We start from the raw sequence: 21,879 nt of genomic DNA, 5'->3' as shown, positions 1-21,879 counted from the left end.
GCCAGCCCAGTGCTGTGTATCCATTATCGCTGCCAACTAGGAGCCAGATCACCAGCTGCGATACCTGGAAGGAGAAAAGCTGTTTCTCTTCAAGGTCAGTGGATTAATGATATCACGAGGGCAAAAAGGAGGGAGTCCAAGATTACAGAAATGGATTCAGCATGTAGAAGTCCCAGTGAGAGTCCCCTCACTGGGGGACTCTCATAATTCAGATCAAATGAATAAAGTGACATAAAATACATTTAAAAAACCCTGGGATTAGAGTCTAGACATACATGGGACCCATAAATTACCTGGGGTACTTCACAGTAATGAAAAATGGGCAAGTTTGATTTTTATGTTTTTAATGACAAGTTAAGGATAGTGACAGTGTGCTCTAAGATCTGGCTGGGTTTGTCATTTCTGTCAGGAGCATCCCTGGGGGTCTCCTTGTCCGGCTTGGCTGCTGAGCAGTGGTGGGCTGAGCAGAAGTCGAGTGCCAAGAGTTTCAAACCAGCTCCTGTTGTTCACTTATGTCAGTCCCGTCTGTCTTTTCAAAATAGCATCCTCTCCTCTGACTCACCGCTCCCCCTGAGTCAGCCGAATCTCGGGTGCTGGGGCAGTCCGCAGGGGCAGCTGGGGCAAGGCAAAGCAGCATGTCCAGCGCTGCTCCGACCACTCACCGCGCTGCCTTTCTGCCCCCACTATCCTCTGACATGAGAGCGAGAGCTCTCACTGCCTCAGGGTCTGGAGAGGATTCATTAGAAAGCGCGGATTGGGAAACACAGTACAGTGGAGGGGCATTAACAGTCCCTGGGATCCACACTTTCTCTTTTGCTTTAGTGCTTAATTTCTAGTCCAAGTGCAAGATTACAAGTGGAGGGTTTTTCAGCGCTGACTTTCAGCTGCCCTTGTTGGACCAGCCAGGATGTACAAAGCAGGAGCTGGTTCCCTGCGGGTACCCCAGATTTAGCTCTGATCCCGATTGTCTGGTGCGCCAGCAGCGGGTTAGACTAATAACTTGTATAGGGAGGTTTCTAGTTACAAAATGCCTGGAATGAAGTAAGCAGGTGCTGGGAAGGTTATCTGAGGAGAGCGCTGTGTTAATTCCCCATCATCCCTCGCTCCCTGTGCCTGTCTCAGAAGCAGTGAGGATGGCATCTTCTGCAGGTGAGGCTGTGTGTACCTCACGAGGGGCTGCTGGGTTCCCCCAGTGAGCAGCCATCACCGCACTGAGCAGGGGCAGTAGCTCAGGTTTTAGCTCCCAAAGATTGTGCTGATGTGGAGTGGGAGCCCCCACGAAGCAGAGATGGTCCGAGTCACAGGGCTAGGCACCGGGTTCCCAGGCTGCTCCTGTGGAGGGTTGTCCAGCTGGAGCAGTGCGTTGATAACCTGACTCAAGGTGAGAACACAACAGTCTTTGTTAATGAGTTACAATAATTGGTGCAACTTTGGATCCTAGTGCTCAAATTTCAGAGCAGGAGGCTCGCTTTGGGACAGCTGTGATGGTTTCTTGCCCTACTGCCTGCCTGTCCCTCTTGGACTCGCAGTCCTGATGCAGGAGGGCTCAGCTGTTTGCACAGTGACTGGCAGAGTTTGCAGCTTGGGGTATTAAGCTAACCTTGAAATTGGAACTGCTTTACCTTACCACGCTGAGCCGTGACTTGTGGTTCAACAGCTGCTATGAGAGCAGCTGATCTGTCCTCTAAAAAAAGGCAGAGGGGACAGTGTAAGGGACAGAAACCTACAGCTGCTCCAAGGTGAGCCATCCCTGCTGGTGAATACAGACCTGAAGAGCTTTCCTACGTGCACGATCCACACTATTTTAAATCACGTAAAAAATTACAAGGAAAAGTGTTCATTTGCTGTGGCAGCAGTCTATTTGAGTGTATTTAGGCACATTTCCTACTGGTGTAAGCTCAAGCAGGCACACATATAGTTGAATCTGAAGGGATGTTTACTGTTGTACTGGTTTAGAAATAAAACCTTTTAATTAAATGAAGGTGACAAACTGGTAAGCCTAGCTCATCCCAGGTAGCTTGCACCTAAAAAATAAGCCTTACGCTGCCTGTTGTTGGACTGACCTAACTAAACTAGTTCAAATTTAAATCAGTGAAAGCCTGTATGCAGGTAAGCCAGAAATAAACCCAGCTTGAGTTACTGCTTGTTTCTCATTACCTTTGACTTGGCTGTTGCTGGAGCTTTAGGTGGCTGCTGTGCTGAGTACTCCTGGTACAAAACCCGAATCCAGACTGCAGTGAGGGGAGAGCTGTGCCAGCCCATGGAGAAGTTGAGTGTTAAGACCAGTGGTCCCCAGCTGGAAAATTACCTTGGAGGTCAGCGTTGGGTGTAGGAAGCCAGACAGAGGGAGGCCAGGCTCAGTTACAGGTGGTGGAGGGCATGCACTGCTGGGGATTCATGCCTGCTGGGCAGGCAGGAAGCAGCCTGCATTTTAAAATGCAGAGACAAATCACGGTCCCTTGCAGCCCACTCAGACTACGGAATTTGTCCCTTCTCATAATTGAAATATGCCACAGTAAAGCAACCCAGCAACCCACTCCTAGCCTAAGTGGTAGAAAGGAGTTATTTCTAAACACAAAATGAAATAAGAGAATGTAGATTATTGTGGCCTCACATCAATATGAAGTGGTGCAGATTTATACTTGGTGACACCTGATGCATTCTGAGGCACAATAAAGTTTTTCCTGTACTGAACACAGGTATTTCAAACTTCCCCAAGCCCCCGGCTATGAAGGCACTTTGTCTCCCACTGCCTAATAAAAGTGCATGTAAATGCTGCAGTTTAGTGTCAGAGAAGCCTGGATGTTACCAGAACAAAACCAAGCCCAGGCCACTGTCCCATGCAGTCGCTGTTCATGGCCTGCCATTGCATTGGAAAGGATGTGCAGCACCTATGTTCATTTGCATTGTACACATCTCGCCACAGACAGGAACAGTGCTGCTGCTGCGGCACCCATGGCTTGAATTCAGTTTGTAGGAAGCAGACTGCTAGTAGAGCAGGGGATACTTGGTTTTGCTACGTAAATAGTAAAGCAAGAGCTACTGAAGATGTCCCAAGAAGCAGCTGCAGTAATGGGCTAGTAATGCCAGCTTTTGCTTGAAAGCTAAAGGCTTACAAAATCATTTGAAACAGGGTTATCAGGCCTACTGCATGCCCCTCACCTGTTCTTGCTTGCCTATTTGAAATATTGGTGTTTTTCTCTGAAATGTAACTTGCCAAATGTGAACATTTGATGATAAGACACTATGCAGAGTTGGCTATGAATGTTTATTAACATCGCATGGAAATCTGTACTCCAGAGAAGACAAACATGAGGCTGTGAACATACCTACAAGGAGTCCAGGGAAACAACGCAAGCTTCTTAGACTTCTCCTTTGCAGCAGTTGAGTCTGACATTCCTCTTAAGTTTTTCTCCTACATAAGATCATCTCAACTTTCAACACATTGTTAATGATTTAACTGAATGATCCCAAATATTAAAAAAAAATTAAGTTCTGGTTAGTGCTATTCTTAGTCTGGATTGACTATAAAAAGGCAAAAGACGACCTCCTGTTTTTTGACTTGCAAAAGCAGATATTTATGATGTATTATGCTGACACCTTCCAACAGTGGCTAGAATGCCAGCCATTCCACTCTCCAGTACCTGCACAGGTTACGGCTTATTTACTCAAACAATAACAAGCTAAATTCAAACTGTATGCATAAATCAGTCATTCTTAGAAGCACAGTCAAGGGTATTCCAGTAAAAGAAGGTCATGTTTTCTACAGAGACCTTCAAAAGTCTTGGCAAAAGAGCAGCATCAAATACAGTGACAGGAAGAGCACTGAAGTGTCGAGTGTGAGGGTGGAGAAGACAGTGATAATCTGTATAACCAGAGATGCATCTTTTTCAGGTGAACCTCTAGAGCACAGCAGTGTAGTCTGAGAAGAGGCAGGAGGATGGAATAGGAGAGTATCATTCAGCCGGGCAACAGCGGTTTCTCCTGCTTAATTCTTCCTTTGATTCTGGAAAACTTGGGTTGGCACTCTGATTCATCCACAAAATAGGGCATCGTAATGACAGAGTAAGAACTTAAATGCTCTGCTAATATTGTCAAAGTTTTAAGACTAAAGACAACAAGTAATACTGTAAGTTGAGGCAAGTTTTATTTAGACTGTACAAACAGGGCACTGGGGAAAAAAAAAAACAGTGGCTTGATGTTGGGACCAGTTCTATGAAATAAGTGGAGTAAGAAATTAAAAAGGCACTAATCTTAAGAAAAGACACTCCATATATTCTAAGAATATAATTCATTTAATACTGTTAATCTTATAGCACAAAAAATAAAACAAGCTATGATCCCCGAAATAAACTTTAAAAGCTTACACTTAATATTATTGCCTGAAGATCATGGTCTTTAAATTACATATTGTGTTTTAAAGTTTACACAGTGAAGACTGTCTCAAATACAAGGCCACCTTTCCCACTGCAATTGTATCCTTGTCCCAAAACACACTTTCATTTAACACAAGTAAACAGAAAATGACAACTATACAAGAATGCTTTCACTGGTCCCAAAAGGCAGTCTTTTAGGCAGGTCTCACTTTCAAATGCAGGTATTGAGGAAAATGCTTGAAAACTTGACTAGAAAACAAAGGCAGCCCACTCGTTCCCAGGATGTTAATACAATATAAAAAATTACTTTACAGGCACATGAAATGGCACAAAGAATGCTGTTTTTCCCTTTACAAAAATAATGCTCAAGCTCTTTAGAGCCCCAACCCAAACAGGATATTCCCTTTTGTTTATTCTTTCCCAATTTGTAAACAATCATGAATTAAATTAGCGCTTATCCAGTGATGGACGCTGATTAAAACAGTTTTCATTTAAACTTTCAGACTGGTCAGAGGCTTCAATGTCTATATACACATGTACACAAGAGGAGGAAGTCAAACAGTAAGCCTTTCATGATAGTTAACTGTTGTGGCACCAGGTAATTAAACCAGCTCCTAGTTCAAAAGCAAGAACAACTTTAATGGTGCATAGATTGAAGCCATCACTTGTAGGTTCTCATGCTTCATATTAAGTATACCTTACACGCCCAAGGAACATTTACACTGATAGGTTATCACTCAAATTTAAGAGGCTTCATAAAGCAACAGAGCACACATGTAAGCAAGCAACAAGCGATTGAGAATCCAGAGTCCTTCAAAGAGAAGCACAAACTGATCAAATGCAGTCTTTATATGAAAATACTTGTCTCGTGGTAAAATAGCAAAGACATATTATGGACCAAGGTTACAATCAGCTTAGGCTGGTCAGTATGCTACATTTAAACCACATTTAACATACCTGAACCACACTGCTGCTACTCAGAGAAACACTGTTTATCCGTGGCCCAAAACCAGGTTCACAGAAATGTAAGAATTCTTGTCTTTGCATCAGATGCCACTACACACAAATTTTGCATAGTTTTGAAGGTAAAATATTTTTGCTTTTCTGCAGCATCAGAACATAATTAAACCTAAAACAATGCTTGTGTTCAAAGTGTATACCTTATTCAACGAGGGGATGAGTCAAGACGCTTATTTCAGTAGAAAAAAAAAAATCCAGGTCAAAAGTTATGTTCAAGATCTCAAATCTCACAGTATTTATTTACCATGCAAAGGAAGAATTCTACAATCAGTCTTCTGAAGAGCTGCCTGTAATTAGGTCAGGTCTGAAATAAGATTTCTCTGCAGCAGACTGAGTTTAGTGCAGTTTCTGTATTCCAAAGATGACTTTCAGTAGTACAATCTATGTAGTAAACTTAGGGGTACAGTTGGGGCACAGAAAAAGCATGACCTTCTTTAGTTAAGAGAGCTGCATAGCTTTTCTTTGCAAGACAAATGTCAATGCCTATTGTCAAGAATTACTCTTACAGCACCAAACACTTCAGTCAATGCTACTCTACTTCACAGTTAATTTGGTAGTAAAATGCTCTACAAGAACTTCTAGACTGTCAGCCACTTGATCAATACTACAGAAAATAGCTAATAAATGAATGGAGAGACTTCTTTTAAAAAAACCCAGTATTTTGAATGTCTTGTTGCAAACGCCATTTTTGCATTTCTTCAGTGCCTTCCAATTAAGGATCTCATGGCACTTTCACATGAGCTATGAACAACGTGCTTTTATTAGGATGAAGCAACACAGCTCAACAAGAAAACACGTGGAACTTAAAAACTTTTATATAATTTGACATTTATAAAAACTGGTGAGATTCTGCAGGTGTCTGAAGTTTCTCATTTTGCTACAATTGACAGTCTTCAAAAGTTGAAAAAATGGGGGCTGCTGTTTTCCAGTCAGCTTCTGCAACAGAAATTTTTCTTTAACCAGGCTGTCTGAAAAGGGAGGTTTTGTAGTTGTAGTCTTTGCAAATGTGTATTCTGTTAATTCTGTGTTCAATTATTTTTAAAAGAGCATTCCAGTTCACCTACAAAACACATGTAAAGAAGGTGGTACAGGATACCACCGTACCTAGGCTTTCCTATCCTGTACACAGGCTAAGGACTTAACCTGCATGGCATGAATTGTACTTATTTACCTTGCAGCCATATAGTTCCCTACTGTAAGTACAAATTCAGCAGTATAGCTTATGTACAGAAAAAGGGAAAGAAGCTATACTGATAATAGACACCTTTGTGGCCTCCTCCAGCCTGAGCATTAATTTATCATATGGGGGAACCCAGGCAGCTGACTCCAATTAACCATTTTCTAGAGGATGCTGGGAGTGGGAAGGATCTGGGGGATATATAAACCAGAGCCAACTCATTTGGAAGGGTAAAAAAAGATGGCAGCATGCAGAGGACTTGGGATGCAAGCAAGGAAAAAGAGGGAGAGAAAAATAGAAGATGAAAGCGGCTCTGGAAAAGCAGCACAACAACATGGCGACACCCTAGAAAAAAAGGTACTGTGTTTGAAAAGGAGCTTTCAACAAGCTGGGTCTGGCATAGCTAGGAAACTTTGGAGAGATAAGGGAGCCTGTAGAGAAATGGGTATAAAAGGTGTGTGTTTAAATAAGGGGATTTTATCAGTATTTACCAAGTTCTTCTGTCCTACTCCTCTCCTACCTCTCTGCACCATAGCAATCTGGTCAATCTGTCTACCAAGTAACAGCTTAGTGACAAGCACTTCTATACTAGTAAAACTACCCTTTCAACACTGCAGAAGAGCTGTATGTAGAGCAGGCCAAAGTGTTTCCCTTTAAAGCTCACTTTCTACAGTTAGTGCTTGCAAAAATCAACAGAAATGCATTAAGTATGTCAAAAACAGGTTACAACCCCTCCTAAGTTTCCTTATAAATAAATGTCTCGGCTTCGATGCAGCTCAATCAATGGTTATTTGCATTTAACACACACTGTTTCAGGAAGGTCAACAACAAGCTTAAGAGTTAACAGAAAAGAGCAGCTTCTAATACAACTGCTTAGAATACATAAGCTTCAATTATTGTCCTTTAAAGAGACCATAATTTTAAGTGTACTACCTTAGGACAGGTTCTCTTAAAACTAAGTCTTCTTCAGTCCTAAAATTGCATTTTTGTTGTTGCTTTTTGTTGGACAGTAACGCACAAGTTGCATGTTTGATCTAAGATTAGGGCTCTTCCTACTGAGCAAGCCAGCAAATGTCCATGGAAGTCTCAACAGGAAAGGTTTTCTTCCCATACTTCTCTGCTATATAGCGGCTCAGTCTTCTCCAGCTTAAGGCCCAATAGTTTTAAAAGTGAAACTAAATTCTGGATGACGCAACTATGGTATGAAGGTCAGGCAGTGACTTCAGTTGTATGTATTCCAAATGTATATTAAAAGAACCGTCAAACTGCATCAAGCTGGAAAATGGGCAATGCTAACAATGTGCCATTAAGTCATCATCCCACCTCAAACAATGCTAATGATAGCCAGGAAAATGAAGCAGCAGTGTAAATTGGGCAGAAGGAATCATTCGTTCTCATCTGGGTTTTGAGGGTCAAATATTTTGACATGCGTGAATGGGAAGAGCCCTTTTCGACCGTTGACTTCTCCTTCCCACTGACCGTTTATATTCATCCTTGTAACCTTCACAATATCTCCAACCTGCATAAAAAAAAAGTTATCACATATGGAAATCTCACCTCTGATACAAATACAAATCAAATGAAGAGGAAAAACAAATCCAAGTCCATTGCAGGGAAAAAACCCTCACCCTCTTCTTGGCATAAGGTTCAATTGAAAAGAAGTTACTTCTACTTAACTAAAATACCAACATTTTGCTGCTAAACACAATAATGTTGTCTGCATTCTTTTTCAGACTCTTAACTAAATGTATATTTACATATTCAGACAAATTGCTGAACTACACCTTTTCCTATAGGAAAGCTTACAACTTCATGCAAAAATATATTTGGCTGAGATACAAATTAACATCACTAAAGCTACCATCACTAATGAGATGCAACATCCATTCCAATGAGCACAGTACTCATACTGATTTTAGCATCAGCTGGCTTATTTCAAAGGAAATTTAGTTTTTCAAAGAGAGATTCCTATGGCAAAGAAACCATTACTTGAAGTTCTAGTTCTGATTATCGCAGTCTAAGAAGCTTCTGTAGTTTCTAAAATAATGGTACACTTCCAAAGCAGGCAAAAGCAATCTCAAACTTTTTTTTTAACGCATTAGATGTACAGATTCTAGCTTTATTTGTTGTTTTCACCTCTACTTCCTGCCAAAGAATTTGAAACAGAAACGATGACATGTCAGGCCTTTCCTACCATAACTGTGTCTCTTCCTATCTGGCAGTGAAAGATGAGAAAAGCTCAATTATGATCAAGCAAGAAACATCAGCCCAAATGACGATAAGTTATATTCTTATCATTGTTCAATGCCTGGATTTATTTTGGATTAGGATAATTTACAAAGCAAAATATCCAATTTGACAAGTAGCATTTAAGACTAGCTAAATAGTAATTTCTCCCTTAAATGCTTCAGAATAGCTGAACATGTGGTCTGTTGCAGCCGCTCTCTAACTTTACACCTCCCTTCCTGTTTACCTAACTTACTCTGTGGTAATTATAGTAAATATTAGAAAAGTGATATTAGCAGCTAATAACTAATTTCGCAAAAAGTAGAACCAGCCTATGACCAATGGCCAACAGTTCATAAGTTTCTTCCCGAAACTAGGTCCAAGCTCTTTGTAGTTGAGTCTCAGTTACTAAGCTACTTCTGTGAAATCCATAGGTAACTAGCTTTGATCTTCTTATTTAAGGAAAAACTAGATTTTAGTCCTGATACAGTATGTATAACAATTTGTCTACGTTATCTAAATAATATTAACATTTAGAACTGGTGCAGATAGCTTAAGGACCTTGGCCAAGGGCCTGAGATTAAGACTTTTCAGGTAAGACCTGTATATTTTCTGTTAAAGAAAAAAACCCCTGAGTTTACAAAACAGTGTGCATGTCATTAGATGATCTGAAGCCTGTTTAAACCAGTTACCATTACTCCAATAGATACTTATTGAAGATCACTCAGAAGCAAGAATCCTTAAGTGAAGTTTAAGATACTATAATAAACTCCTTGGCAGTTGCTCAGTATTGTATCTCTTAAAATAAAATTTCTCAACCTTTGAAACTCTTTTTAGAGATTTAAGCTTTATGTTGCATATTAGAATGAAATTAGACATTTAAGCAAAATGTGTTGCTCCCCCCCCCCCCCCATTTCTCCACTACTTGGGTTGTCCGTTTCCCATCTACCCGCCCCCCCCTCCCCCGATTCGAGACTGTCACACTTGGAACAATTGTAATCTTGTGCTTTTGAGAGGAGAAAACCCTCTGAACTCCCATAAGCTCTTGGGATATAACTGAGACCATATTACTTTCTTAAATGGACATCTTTACTTATGCTGTTCCTAAATTCAAACATGAAGTCAGCATATACTATTAAGTAGTTATACACTGCCCATGATAGTTAGCACATACATATAGCATTAATTTGACTGGTTTTCATCTCTTCACAGGCTACCGCAGTATGCTTTAATTGTGTATTTGCTAAAAAGCATAATTTGTCAGACTTTTCACTCAATAGAAAGGCTAGAGAAAACTTTAAATAGTAACAAGACGACCTAAACGGGAACCTAACAAATGTCTCTTTAGGAAAAGGCTGACAACATCTATAAATACTCAGCGTTACATTGCTAGATTTAAATAACCCTTGAAGACAGATTCAAGTTCCAAGTTTTAGACCCAAATTCAAGAAGACGCAACAGTTAAAACCTAGTAAGAAACTGCATTTGCACCACACCATAAAACCAAGCCACTCTCAAACACTTTATTCTTATTCATGGAAGGAAAAAAAAAAATCTGTACTACACTGGATCAAAAACATGGACCTGCATTTTCTGAGAGTCTGACAATTTAATTCTCCTCTCGTGCTGTAGACATCAATCCATTATTCATTTTGAAGCTCTAGACAAAGATATTCTTTAATTTGACTCTAAATGATTTCTACAACATGAATAGGTTTAGAAGTCTTGCTTTAGCGGAGTGAAAAAAAAAAAATGTACAATATAAGTCTATTACATTGCAATAAACTGCCATGCAGATTAACAATGTAAAATATTCTTTAGACTGCTGAGCAGGCAAAGATGCTACAAATCAGTATCTGCCATTAAAGAGTGCTAGCTGACAAAAGCTACTCAAAAAATACTCCCATATGCCAAGAACCACTGGAATAGTAAATTGATTTGCAATAACTTTATATTATTTTTTGAGAGTGGGGTTTTTTTAATGAAAGCTTCTGAATATCCTCTTGTGCTATATTATTAAAATAAAAAAAGCAGTTCCCCTGAGAAGATTAAATGAAACAGCATGTTGAAACAAGATTTTTGGAGAAGGAACCTTGATGTCATGATAGAATAACTCATGGATCTTATATTAAAGACCTCTAGACATTTTGACAATGTCTAGAAGACTCTGCTCAAGTAGTCCCTCTATGTAATTTTTCCCCAAAGTACTAACTAAAAGCAATATTTGGTAAATGCTTTTTAAAGCATCTATAATATGGTCAGCTGAGGTGTGATCTCCCACTAAAATTATTTAATACACTATTTTTTTTCAGAGAACATTTTAAGCCAGTCAGAAGGATTGTCTTATGATTAGGCAAGGACAGAGTCAGGAGACCTGGTTCTATTCTCATCTCTGCCACAAACTTCCTTATGACTCTGGACAGCTCATGGCTCTTATCTATAAATTAGGAAAATGCTTCCTTAGTCTCAGCATCTCTCAGATAAGTTAATTCACTTCTAAAGCAAGCCAGCATCGCTGGATGAAGTATCAACTGCTGAAATGAGTAATACTTCTGAAATGCAGCTATTTGGTTCCACCCAAATGATAAAAATCAAAACGTATTTCAGATAGCATCCTTTCATTATGTCCCTGTTACAGCATGAATTCAAAGCCCTGGGGAAACACAAGCTGTGGAACATGCCAGTCAGAAAGGTTACTTCATTCACTCTAGACTCTTCCATACCTGACTTCCATTTGAAGCTGATTCATACACTGCAAAAGGTTTCCTGCATGCCATTTTAGTCACACAGTCAACCAGTTCAACGTGTTTTACAGATACTCCAACAATCATATGTTAACAGTTCTATGGCTGATAGTTCTTTAATATAAGTTTAAGGAGATAAAAATGCATTAAAACTCTAAATCATTATTTTAGCCCACTGGGTCAATAGCTATAGAAAACATATTGTTCTCTGGAATTTCTGGGGTGTTGAATCTCAGTCATTATCCTAATTAGTGTCACAACTCAACTTCTTTGTTAACACTAGCATTAGTACCAAAACCAAAACAATTGTTCAGGCCAGCTGCCTGTTCTGGAGAAGAATAAACGAGGCTCAATACCAAGAAATTACTTGATATCCCCTTGTCCCCAAAAGGTATAAAGCTAAGCCACACAAAAGAGGCAGAGTTCAGTCACACTGCAAACAGGACAAAGTGACACTGAAGTAGCTCGTGCTTTATGTATTGGGAGATTCAAACCAACAGGCTGAAAGCACAGCTTAATTATCCTTCATTTCTGATGTTGTGTGCCAGAAGAATAATAGTTGATGCCCAAATGAGAGAATCAAGTAGTTCAGAAGAAAGACCTTCAACCATTCTTGAGACATGAAAGCAGGTCAAAGGGCAGCATAGAAATGTTGAAGTCCTAGATGCAATTAATCTAGCCTCATCTAAGAATAGAGTAAAACAACAGAAGTTTGCGTTTCAAGTATAGCTAGGACAATTGCCAGAGTTGGGGTTGCAGCACCACAGATAAAGTGCTGCTTTTCATTAAATGATGGTAGCCTGTCTCCATCTGATTAAGCCAGCTGTCATGATTGTACAGAATTTGGAGAGCTCAAAACTCCCATAGACCATTATTCTTGAGCCACACTGAATCTCACTGTAGCAGAGGATCTTGTCTAGGTTATCCATGCCACTTTCAGTTTCATCTGAAAACAAACTCTGAGGGTGAATGTATATTAAATTGTTCTGAGGGTGAATGTATATTAAATTGTGAAGCACTCGGCACTATCATGATCAATAACTTTGATTGGAAAAGAAAGTTACAAAGATTAAGATTGCACACAAAATCTCTGAAGTAATTGTCAGCTGTATTTTCAAGGTAGCATAATGAAAAGCTGGTGCATGTCAGCACAGACACAGGAATCCTGCTGCCAATGTCACTTTCAATTCAATAGTAACCAGAACTAAAGCTCCCTGATCAACACTTCACACTACACAAGTATAGGCTCAATATTTTGCTTAAAATCTAGGTCTTGTAGGTTAGATGCATTTTAATGTTTAACACAGCAATACTAAGTTTCCTTGGCTTAAGAAAAGCACAATTTTTGTTGTCTAGTAAAAGTAGCCTAATTTCCTAATTAAGAAAGTTCTACTACTAGCACATTTTGGCCTACTTGTCTCAACTTTCCTTTGAAGAGGAAAAAAGTTAACTATAACCTAATTGTAACAAGCTCAAGAGAAATATTGTAAGTCAGTTATATAATTATGGTAAATGGATATTTATTGCACCAAAACATTTCAGTGATAGGTTAACTCTGTACTAGCAAACATACATGTATATGTTTGATATATCATGAACAGATAAACTACTTAATACTATAATGCTGGTACGGGTCTAAAAAAAGCCATCATTAATACAAAAACTTCGCTATAAAAATATAGTGAAGCTCTTGTTTAAAAAAAGTCTTCAGATTCCGTAACGCTGTCATGTTAAGTCTGGAGATGAACTCTAGGACACTACTGCCTTCAAAATGGTCTATGACACTTATTACAGTGTTTGCAATATATTTAAGAACTGTTTTTTAAACACATGGCAGACATAAGTCTAGTGGCTGCTGCTGGTCTCCCATTTTCTGGTTCCATACGCCATTTCATTCCATTTTATAAGTGAATTTGGAATTTGTTGCTCATGTCCTGAATCAACCTTCAAACAGTTCACTTGTTTTTAAGTAGTATTATCCACCATTAGTTTATCTACTGACTACGCTGGACATAATGAACTTTTTTGTGCAGAAGTTAGCGATCAATCAACTACTCTAGATCCAAACAAGAAGTACCCGAATACCAAGAGGTAAGCTCCTTGAAGGTAAAACATACCAGGTCTTAGTCTACTGGGCACTGAATACACTTCACATGCTGGCTAGAGCATTCTAGTTTAAAACAAGGCCTCGTTGGCATATTACTGTTAACAGGCTGGCTATAGAACTACAGGTTATTAAATGCTGAGAAACTTTAAGGTAGACTTAGACAGTGCCAAAGGATCTGTGCTCTTACAAAATTCATCACCTCCTTAAAGTGCTCTCCTGTATAACCTTTGAAGACAGGATTGCCCTCCTAGTTTTCCCAAAGAAAAGCAGGATTGAAGAACAGCAGTACATAACCCTGTAATGTAGAGTTCTAGTCCCAATAAATACAGGACACTGTATCCCTGTCCTTCATATTCCTTCCTCTAGAGCACCAGAAAGGAAGGAAATTGCTTCTTGGCTAAAAGCACACAAGTAAAGAAACAGTTCTGGGTGGCTGGTGGGTTTTTTCTTCTTCTTCTGTGGTTTGGCTGTTTGTTTTTTTGTTTTTAATGCAGTATCCATGAAAATACTACACACAGTAGTAGTAAAGTTAGTTGCAGTGAGAAACTGCAGACTTCAATCATGTCCTTAAAAACATTAAATATGAACTGCCAAGGTAACTAACTCAACTGACAACAGTATATGCAAATCTTAGAAATACATTTAATTCATCATGGGCTTTACTAATTGTTCACTGGTGCAGGGAGACACCCAAAGTTAAATGTATACCAACTGTATGCTTTGAGATAGTAGCTATACTTAAAACTTTTATTTTAGCCTATAAACAGAGTACTATTTAATTTTTTATTTTAGAGAATAAAAGTAGAGCATATAATGCAGTAGGACCAAGTCAACATTTACACTTTAGTCACTTCAATAATACCAATATGAGTGCTAAATAATTTTAGCCCAGCAAGGTCCAAATTGTAATAAATGCCATATTAACTAGTACCCTTACAGGAACAACATTGTAGTTGCTCTTAAACTGTCACACTTAAAATACTATTTAAAAGTTAAACACTCCATCATTATCCAACCAAACAGATCTTGTTTCAGATTTTCAGTAGAATATTCACTTGTTTTACAAGTTACATTTTTCATGGGAGAATTTTTTTAAAAAATAATTATACCTTCCTTACAAAACCAACTTCTCTGTAACAGGCTAAGGATCTCTATCTTTTCTTAAAGAAAACTCCTGAAGCTTATGTAAACAATAGTGTGAAATAGAAAAACTGGACTTGCAAGCAGAGAGCTTGTCCCATTTTCAAGCCGAACCCAGGAGAATGACATCCCTCCACTTAAAAGGAAGTCGAGCAGATTACTATGCAATAGCTTTACTTACTCCAGATAGTATTCTCTTCCTTTTAAGTACTGTCTGTGTGCTGATCACACAAAGCTAGAGCCAGCAAACAGACATTTTGCTCTCATATTGTTTTATCAGTTTAAATGAGATTACGCAATCAGGCATTGTATAATTATACTAACAAGGTGTTCTACCTGTACAAGCTGAACTGTGATTTAGAATACGCCTATACTAAGGTGGAGTAACTGTCCAATACTATTACTCTGAAAGAACACCATTAATGTTCTTCCCCAATTCCCTACCACTAGCTACTTTCCGTGCTCTTTCAAAATAGAAGCTTCAAATGGTCCAGATTATTTAGTGACATGTAGAGTCCTGACAAAGTTGGGATTAAATACATCATCAGGGCCTAGCAGGTGTTAGACAATCTTAAGGAAGATCATGAAAAGAAGTTGGATTTTTTTCTTTAAGAGTAGTACATGTGACAAAAAAAATATTGCTATAATGAGGTTGCTAAAGTTCCCTATGCATGGATAGATATGGAGAAGCTGTCATCACTGATTTTAATGAAAATGTAGATCAGTTCCCAGAATTCTACTTCTGAAGCCTCTTGAGAAGCCACAGTGTGGCTAAGGTGCACTTGCAAAGAAAACGGACTACATAGGAAGACAAAATATGCCAGTGGTGGAAGACACAAAGACATGAGGCAATATGGGATGAGAATTCAGTGGAAGAGAAGAATCTCTCAAACAAAACTTCAGCAATTTGAAGGTTCAAAACAATTCAAACCTACGTGTTGGTCAGAGAATTAATCCTACTGGTATACTAGAGTAGCTAAAATGACAGGATTAACGAGGTCACTAAAGAGCAAGTCAGAAAAATCTATTTGTGAGGGCCATCCTTCCAAGTGGTTCTGCTACCCTGCAGCAAAGCAAGTTCCCTGAAGTAATTCCATGACACATTGATAACATAACAAAATAAATTCCTTGCCTTGCTTTGTTTTTAGAATGAGTAGTTTTGGCAGGAATCTTCTGTACAGTGCAGTTGGCAGTGAATTTATGCTTTGCTCTATGATAATTTTCACACACTGTTCACAAATAACAAGCTGCTAGATTTCATAAGGCTCAAGGAAAACCCAGTGATATGTATTTAACTTTTAACCCTGTAAGAATAATCACCTGTAGAGATTTTACAAATACAGGAGGAAAAACACTTAGGGCAACTATTATGAATAACTGGAAGTCACAAATATAACCTTTCAAATTTCAGTCAAAAGTATCAGCTATAAGTAACAGCTTTAACTTGCAAAGTAACTGAGCAAAAGCAACAGGAAGAGTTCAAAAGTATTTTTAAAACTATTATTTTACTTGCTAAAATGCTATTGCTTCCTTCACTTGTTTCCTTGCATTTGCTCCTTGAAGTATTGTAGCACGCTCAAATTTCATCTTTGAGACTAGCACTTTTTCCAGGTGAAACATTTTTGAACTATGGGTTAACTAGCCTTCAGTATAATCTAAATATAAAAGTAACAGTCTCAGTGTTCTGGATATAGCTTTAAAAACTTCTTCCAATCCATCATTTATGCCAGTTAAACTAGAATTGTAACATGAATTCTTTACCATTTAAAGAATAAAGCTCTAAAGTCTTAAAGACATCCCTAATAAAAAAAAAAAAACCGCTTTGGCAAGCACAGGAACTTATTAAAGGTTCAACACAAGTTTAGAGGCTACACTACAGCCTTACATCTAACCCCCTTGCGCCCAATTTAGGTCTTAAGGTTTCTTAAATTCCACTTTTGAAAACCAAAGTAAAAGGGACTAGAGTACTTCTGATATATTTCTGCCCAGCACCAGATACTCAAGTGCATCTCATACTACAGTTGAGGATCAGAAAGACTGTTCATCAGCAATCCTTTCGTTTCTCTGAAGGATGGTACTGCCAGTTCTCAACCTGGAATACTGCAATGATTAATGAAACATCTCTCTCCTTCCCCAAGATTAGGTGGAGAAGCAAAGTCATCCTCTGACTAGCACTTACTTCCACAGCAGGATGTATACACTCCACTGCCATCGTAACATATTTGCACTGTTGAACAGGCAAGGAGAGGGTAAATACAGGTCCTGAAGTAACTTAGTCACTTTTCTCAAAGGAAGTGGTATAGATGAAGCAATTTTTGTAGATCTTTCTTCAGAAGGTAACCTAACTTCTTCTCAGTCCCTTGACATAGACAAGCAGACTCCATATGAAGTCATCCACAACTTTGCCACTAACAATTTTCAGTTTCTTATTTTACAAAACAATTGAAAACCATCAGACTTGAGAGGAAAAACTTACCTCTAATGCCAGCGCAGTCTTGTCGTAAGCACAGGGTACTCTCTTTTGGATAGCTTTGGCATAGACTGGTCCATTCTGTGTTGATGGCAGAGGATTGATCACTGCTCCAGGTGTACTGGATACTGAGGGAAGGGGACTTGCGGTTTGAGGCTGAGCATAAGCATGGGCAGGTTCTGGAATACCGTAACTGTTGGAATTCCTATTTCCATGCTTCCCATGAGAAGATCTGACTAGCTTTTCTACGTAAGGAACAGGAATCATCCCAATCCGACCATCCTTGTTTCTGGCGCTCCACCACTGTTCTTCTGGCTTCTCTACAATTACCAGTATCTCGCCCTTTTTAAATGGAAGATCCTCAGCATCGTTGCCAGGAAAGTCATAGAGAGTCCGAACATACTCCACATTTTCTTCTGCAGTGGACATAGCAGGGGCAGATCCAGATCCCATTGGTGGACTTGGATACCTAAGTTTAAAAAAGATTTGGTATAAGCGATAGCTATTGTTTTGTATTTCCAGTAACAAAGCTAAGTACCAGTTTTACAGTAGGAACACCAATTAGAGGAGAATTACTTATTCAGCTTTGTAACAAAAGTATTGGCTTGGTAGCACTGTGAGACATTTCATGAGTAACTCATCCTCTCAAGTAATAAACACCCAAATTAGCTTCCCCAGAAACCCAATAAAAATCTATCATGGATGCAGAAAACTGGGAGGAATAATGCAAAATCTTCATCTATCTGTTCTGGATTGCTGTGAGGATCTTAGAGTAGAATAAAATTAATTCTATAGCTTACGTTATGGGAGTCATGATACGTAAAAACAAATTAAAGTTATTTGGGTGACGGGGTCATACATAAAAACAAACTATAATTATTTGGGTGACTTGAGGTGGAGGGGCTCTTGGAGAGCTAAATAATCCTCATCAGTTCATCACATCTACATTCTTAACTTCAGCATCCACTTCTAAAGAATTCACTAACTCTAAATGCTGGACTTGAGGGAGCATAGTGGAAAGAGGGATCAAAAGGGAGGGTATGATAAACACTTACAGTTTTCTAACTCAAAGCTAGAAGCCCAATGTTGTCTTTCTGATTGGTAGTATGCCATCTTTCTAACCAAATCCTACTACTTACATGCAGAATGTTGGGGACAGCCAGTCACATTTATATGAAAACTCCTTTCTTTAAGAAAAGAGATAGGCAGATCCTGTGTTTTTAGGAGACACCACCTTTCCCCTCTTTTCGGGAAAGTAATATGGAATTAAGGTCCCTAATCTTATCTTTACTTCAACTCTCAAAGGGTTGTTATAACAGAAAAATTATTAGTTTCAAAGTACTTAGTTTTACTGCATATTTAAATACCTAATAACCTAAAAGTGACATCTTCATAAAAGACAATATGAAATACTTGCATCCACTGGTAAGAATGGAGTAAGAAATGAAAAAGCTAACCATCCAGAAATATTCCTTTGCCTTATTAACCATTATATTACCTTTAATTTATTCACATCATTTTTTATTACTATGCCCATCATCTGTCCAATACAGTCACTTCATTGTCTGTGATAATATATTAAGATTGTTCATCAAATGAGACTATTCTCACTGCAATCTATTTTCATCATAAATTTTATATATTTTATTCAAAGCAGCTGTCAGAAATCTTAACGTATATAGGCCATAGCAGATACTTATTATCTAAGCTACAATCGCAAGAATGCATGTCATTAGCCTACTTTAATTCTCTTTTGCTACTTGCAAAATAAGATGGAAGTCAAATCCCTATGATTTTTGCAAGATATGCCAGAAGCCCTAAACAGAAAGATATACACTTCTTTAAGACACCCTGCTGTAACCAAAGCGGGGGGAGAGAGGGAACCCTTTAGAGAGCAGTCACTCTGCATAAGCAAGAGCTTAGGAACATCTGCAATGATGGTCAGAGCTCACTATTGACACAAAACAAATAGAAAGCTTAAACCAGTCAGTTTTCAACGGTTTTACAAGTTTAAAATGTCATCTCCGAGAGCTAAAAATATTGTGTGGCTATATACAACAAACTACTTAATCCTACCACGAAAACCACCTCTTCATACTGTACTTTATGAAATTAAAAGAATCAACAGCCTTCAAAAGCACAAGCACCTGAGTGCGATGTTCCCTTGAAAATGCCAAGAGAAATAAGAATTAGCAATAACTGTTCTGAAGCACATACCTGTCCACCCCTATTCTAAATCTAGTCCATTAACTAAAAATAAATTAAAAAAAAAATCCAGAAATGCTACCTCTCGTCTTCCCTCTTGCAGCAGGAAGTCTCCTTCAAACAGAACTTCAAACCATCAACCATGTAATTGATTTTTCTAAAAGACTTTAGAACAAAAATTATGCTAAGGAAAACCACCTAGTTGATCCCATTTGTTGCTTTATAAAAAAGCTTGTCAGTTCACAGTAGGCTAGGTCCCATCTGTCCCTGTGTGCTGAGAGAACAATATGCAATCAAAACCTTGAAAATAAGGTGGTACTAAAATGTCCATAAAATATTTCACACAAGACTCCTAACAAATGCCAAGTCAGCAAGTGGAATCAGCTAAGTTTTGAAGTGTTTTGAGAAAGCCAAGTCAGTCATTGCTATAAATGATTAAGAACAAGTTTTTACATCCAGAAAGGCACAACAGTATCCAGGTTAAGGAGAACAGAGATAAGCGTAAAGATTGCTTCAGTGTAGACTTTTTTCGTCCCAACTGTCCACAAGTTTAAGCATGCACATAACACTGGGCAGCTCCATTTAAGCGTTCCTGCAATGGTGAAAGTGAATTTTTTTTTTCCACCTACCCATCTTTCCCGCCACAGCACAATCACTACCCAGAAGACTTCTCAGCAACTGTAAGAGTTCTTGAAGCTAGTGCTTTCTGTCACATCCCTCCCATCACCTGACAGCTTTACAGAAAGACTTTTTTTGACCACTTGAGTTTTTCAACTTGACAAGTTATTGTCAACCTTTGACAAGTTACTGATTGTCATTAAGAACTGGCCTATGCCAAGGTTAAATTGTGACTATAAATCTCAAAGTTATTCTTCCCCCCTAAGAACTTGCTAATCTGCAAAACATAGTAAGATTTTAAACTGCAGAATTTAGAAGTGAGTGAATTTGAATTTCTTTTTTTAATGTGTCACTACTTTTCTAGCTTTTATTTCACTTCATTCTATCCAGGAAGCCCAAAAGCTTTGAAATAAGATAGTGGAAAAGACTTTATTAATTAAAAATAAGGAATGTGTTCTAGAGTTCTTGATAAGCAGTTTACTGATGCAAGTTGCAGGTATGTCCCATGTTGGGAACAGGACAAAGAATGAGCTCATAGCCAAGTCACATTTTCCCATCCTCCTAGAATAGCATTTCTCAGTGTAGTGTATGCAGATATAGATGAACAGTGCCACAGCCGAACTATGAGAAATAAATGTTTTACATTTTTTGGGGGGTGGAAACACCACTCTAGAAGTTTGGGAAATGCTGTCCTAGAATGTATTAAAGCTGACTTAACAGAGTGAAGCAGTCTAATCACATAAAGGCCTGTTCTTTTGTAATCAGAGTGAATGCAGGGGCAGACAGCAACTTAAGCTCAGAGGCTGTACTTCAGTCACTGAGGAGAAGGCTTGTGAAGCAGCTTCTCTACCAACCTAGGAACAGAAGGACAATACCAGAAGAAGAGGTTGACACAAAGCATGACCACACCCTCTTGCAAGGCAATTATAGCCAGTGGTAGAGATGTACACGGTACCTTTACATATGCCTATGCACACTGCAAGGACAGGCCCTGTGAACTATATGAATGATTCGACTGAAAGAGCAACCCATAACGGTCACCAAGATCCAGAGTGCTAAGAAGCACCACTGTTAGAAACAGCTTCAAATGAGGGCCATAAACAAATGTTTCCTTAGTATACATTGCATGGCCCTACATCCGACGTTAAGATCCTGGAGCTACTAGGTTGGACCAAGACATCCCCTCGCCTTGCGCCACCTCGAGCAAAGATGGCAGTGGGTGGGGCGCAGGGAGGGTGGCACTCACCTGGGCGCAGGCTCGATGAGGGTGGTGGTGTCCAGGTAGTGGATCTTGTAGAACTCCAGCAGGGCGGGCAGGTGCTCAAACTCCTGGTCACCGATCTTAAAGCGGCGGTTGGGCAAGGAGTTAATGATGTAGTGGGAAACCCGGGAGTTCTCGGACACTGAGAGCACGTAGTCCCCCGGACAAGTGGACGAGTCCCGCACCAGGAACATGCCATGCCGCTGCCCTTGCAACCGCGTCTGCGCCTCCGCCCGGGACACAGGGCCCACGTACCAGCTGGAGCGGTCCGACGAATCGAATCGAGCGGCGGAGGACATGGCTCCGGGCGGGGAAGGGAGAGGGGGGGGAAGGAAGGTGAAGAGCCCGAAGGCCGAGGAAAAGACCCGGAGAAGGGAAGACCTGGGCAAGGAGGCCTGGGAGGCGCAGCGGGCTGGGGGCTAGGAGGAAGCGGCTAGTGCCCAGCCCAGAAGACAGGAAGCCCAGGGAAAGGGGGATAAGGGAGAGAAGGAAGCTCCGTGCCTTTGGAGGCGAAGGACCGAGGAGCGGCCGGGGT

General features: G+C 39.5%; 1 protein-coding gene across 1 annotated transcript; it reads right to left on the bottom strand.

Moving 5' to 3' along the window:
* Positions 1 to 7,368: 7,368 nt before the first annotated feature.
* Positions 7,369 to 21,643, bottom strand: CRKL (v-crk avian sarcoma virus CT10 oncogene homolog-like). The gene is made up of 3 exons (XM_009581050.1): positions 21,330 to 21,643; positions 17,267 to 17,729; positions 7,369 to 8,092 (listed from the first exon to the last, which is right to left on the bottom strand). Exons 1-3 carry the CDS (start codon positions 21,641 to 21,643, stop codon positions 7,958 to 7,960), a joined length of 912 nt encoding a protein of 303 aa, XP_009579345.1. The 3' UTR covers positions 7,369 to 7,957.
* Between the last annotated feature and the right edge of the window lie 236 nt (positions 21,644 to 21,879).

This window comes from Fulmarus glacialis, unplaced genomic scaffold (assembly GCF_000690835.1).
Source record: "Fulmarus glacialis isolate BGI_N327 unplaced genomic scaffold, ASM69083v1 scaffold11617, whole genome shotgun sequence".
Classification (NCBI taxonomy): domain Eukaryota; kingdom Metazoa; phylum Chordata; class Aves; order Procellariiformes; family Procellariidae; genus Fulmarus; species Fulmarus glacialis.
Note: the sequence above shows the minus strand (reverse complement) of the source record. Positions and strands in the feature narration are given on the sequence as shown.

Bases quoted from the DNA above. Each gene is read 5' to 3' on its own strand.
- CRKL (XM_009581050.1), bottom strand. From the start codon at position 21,643: ATGTCCTCCGCCGCTCGATTCGATTCGTCGGACCGCTCCAGCTGGTAC. The intron at 17,730-21,329 runs GTGAGTGCCACC...TTTTAAACTTAG, and splicing joins CTCATCGAGCCTGCGCCCAG to GTATCCAAGTCCACCAATGG. The intron at 8,093-17,266 runs GTAAGTTTTTCC...TTTTTTATGCAG, and splicing joins AGACTGCGCTGGCATTAGAG to GTTGGAGATATTGTGAAGGT.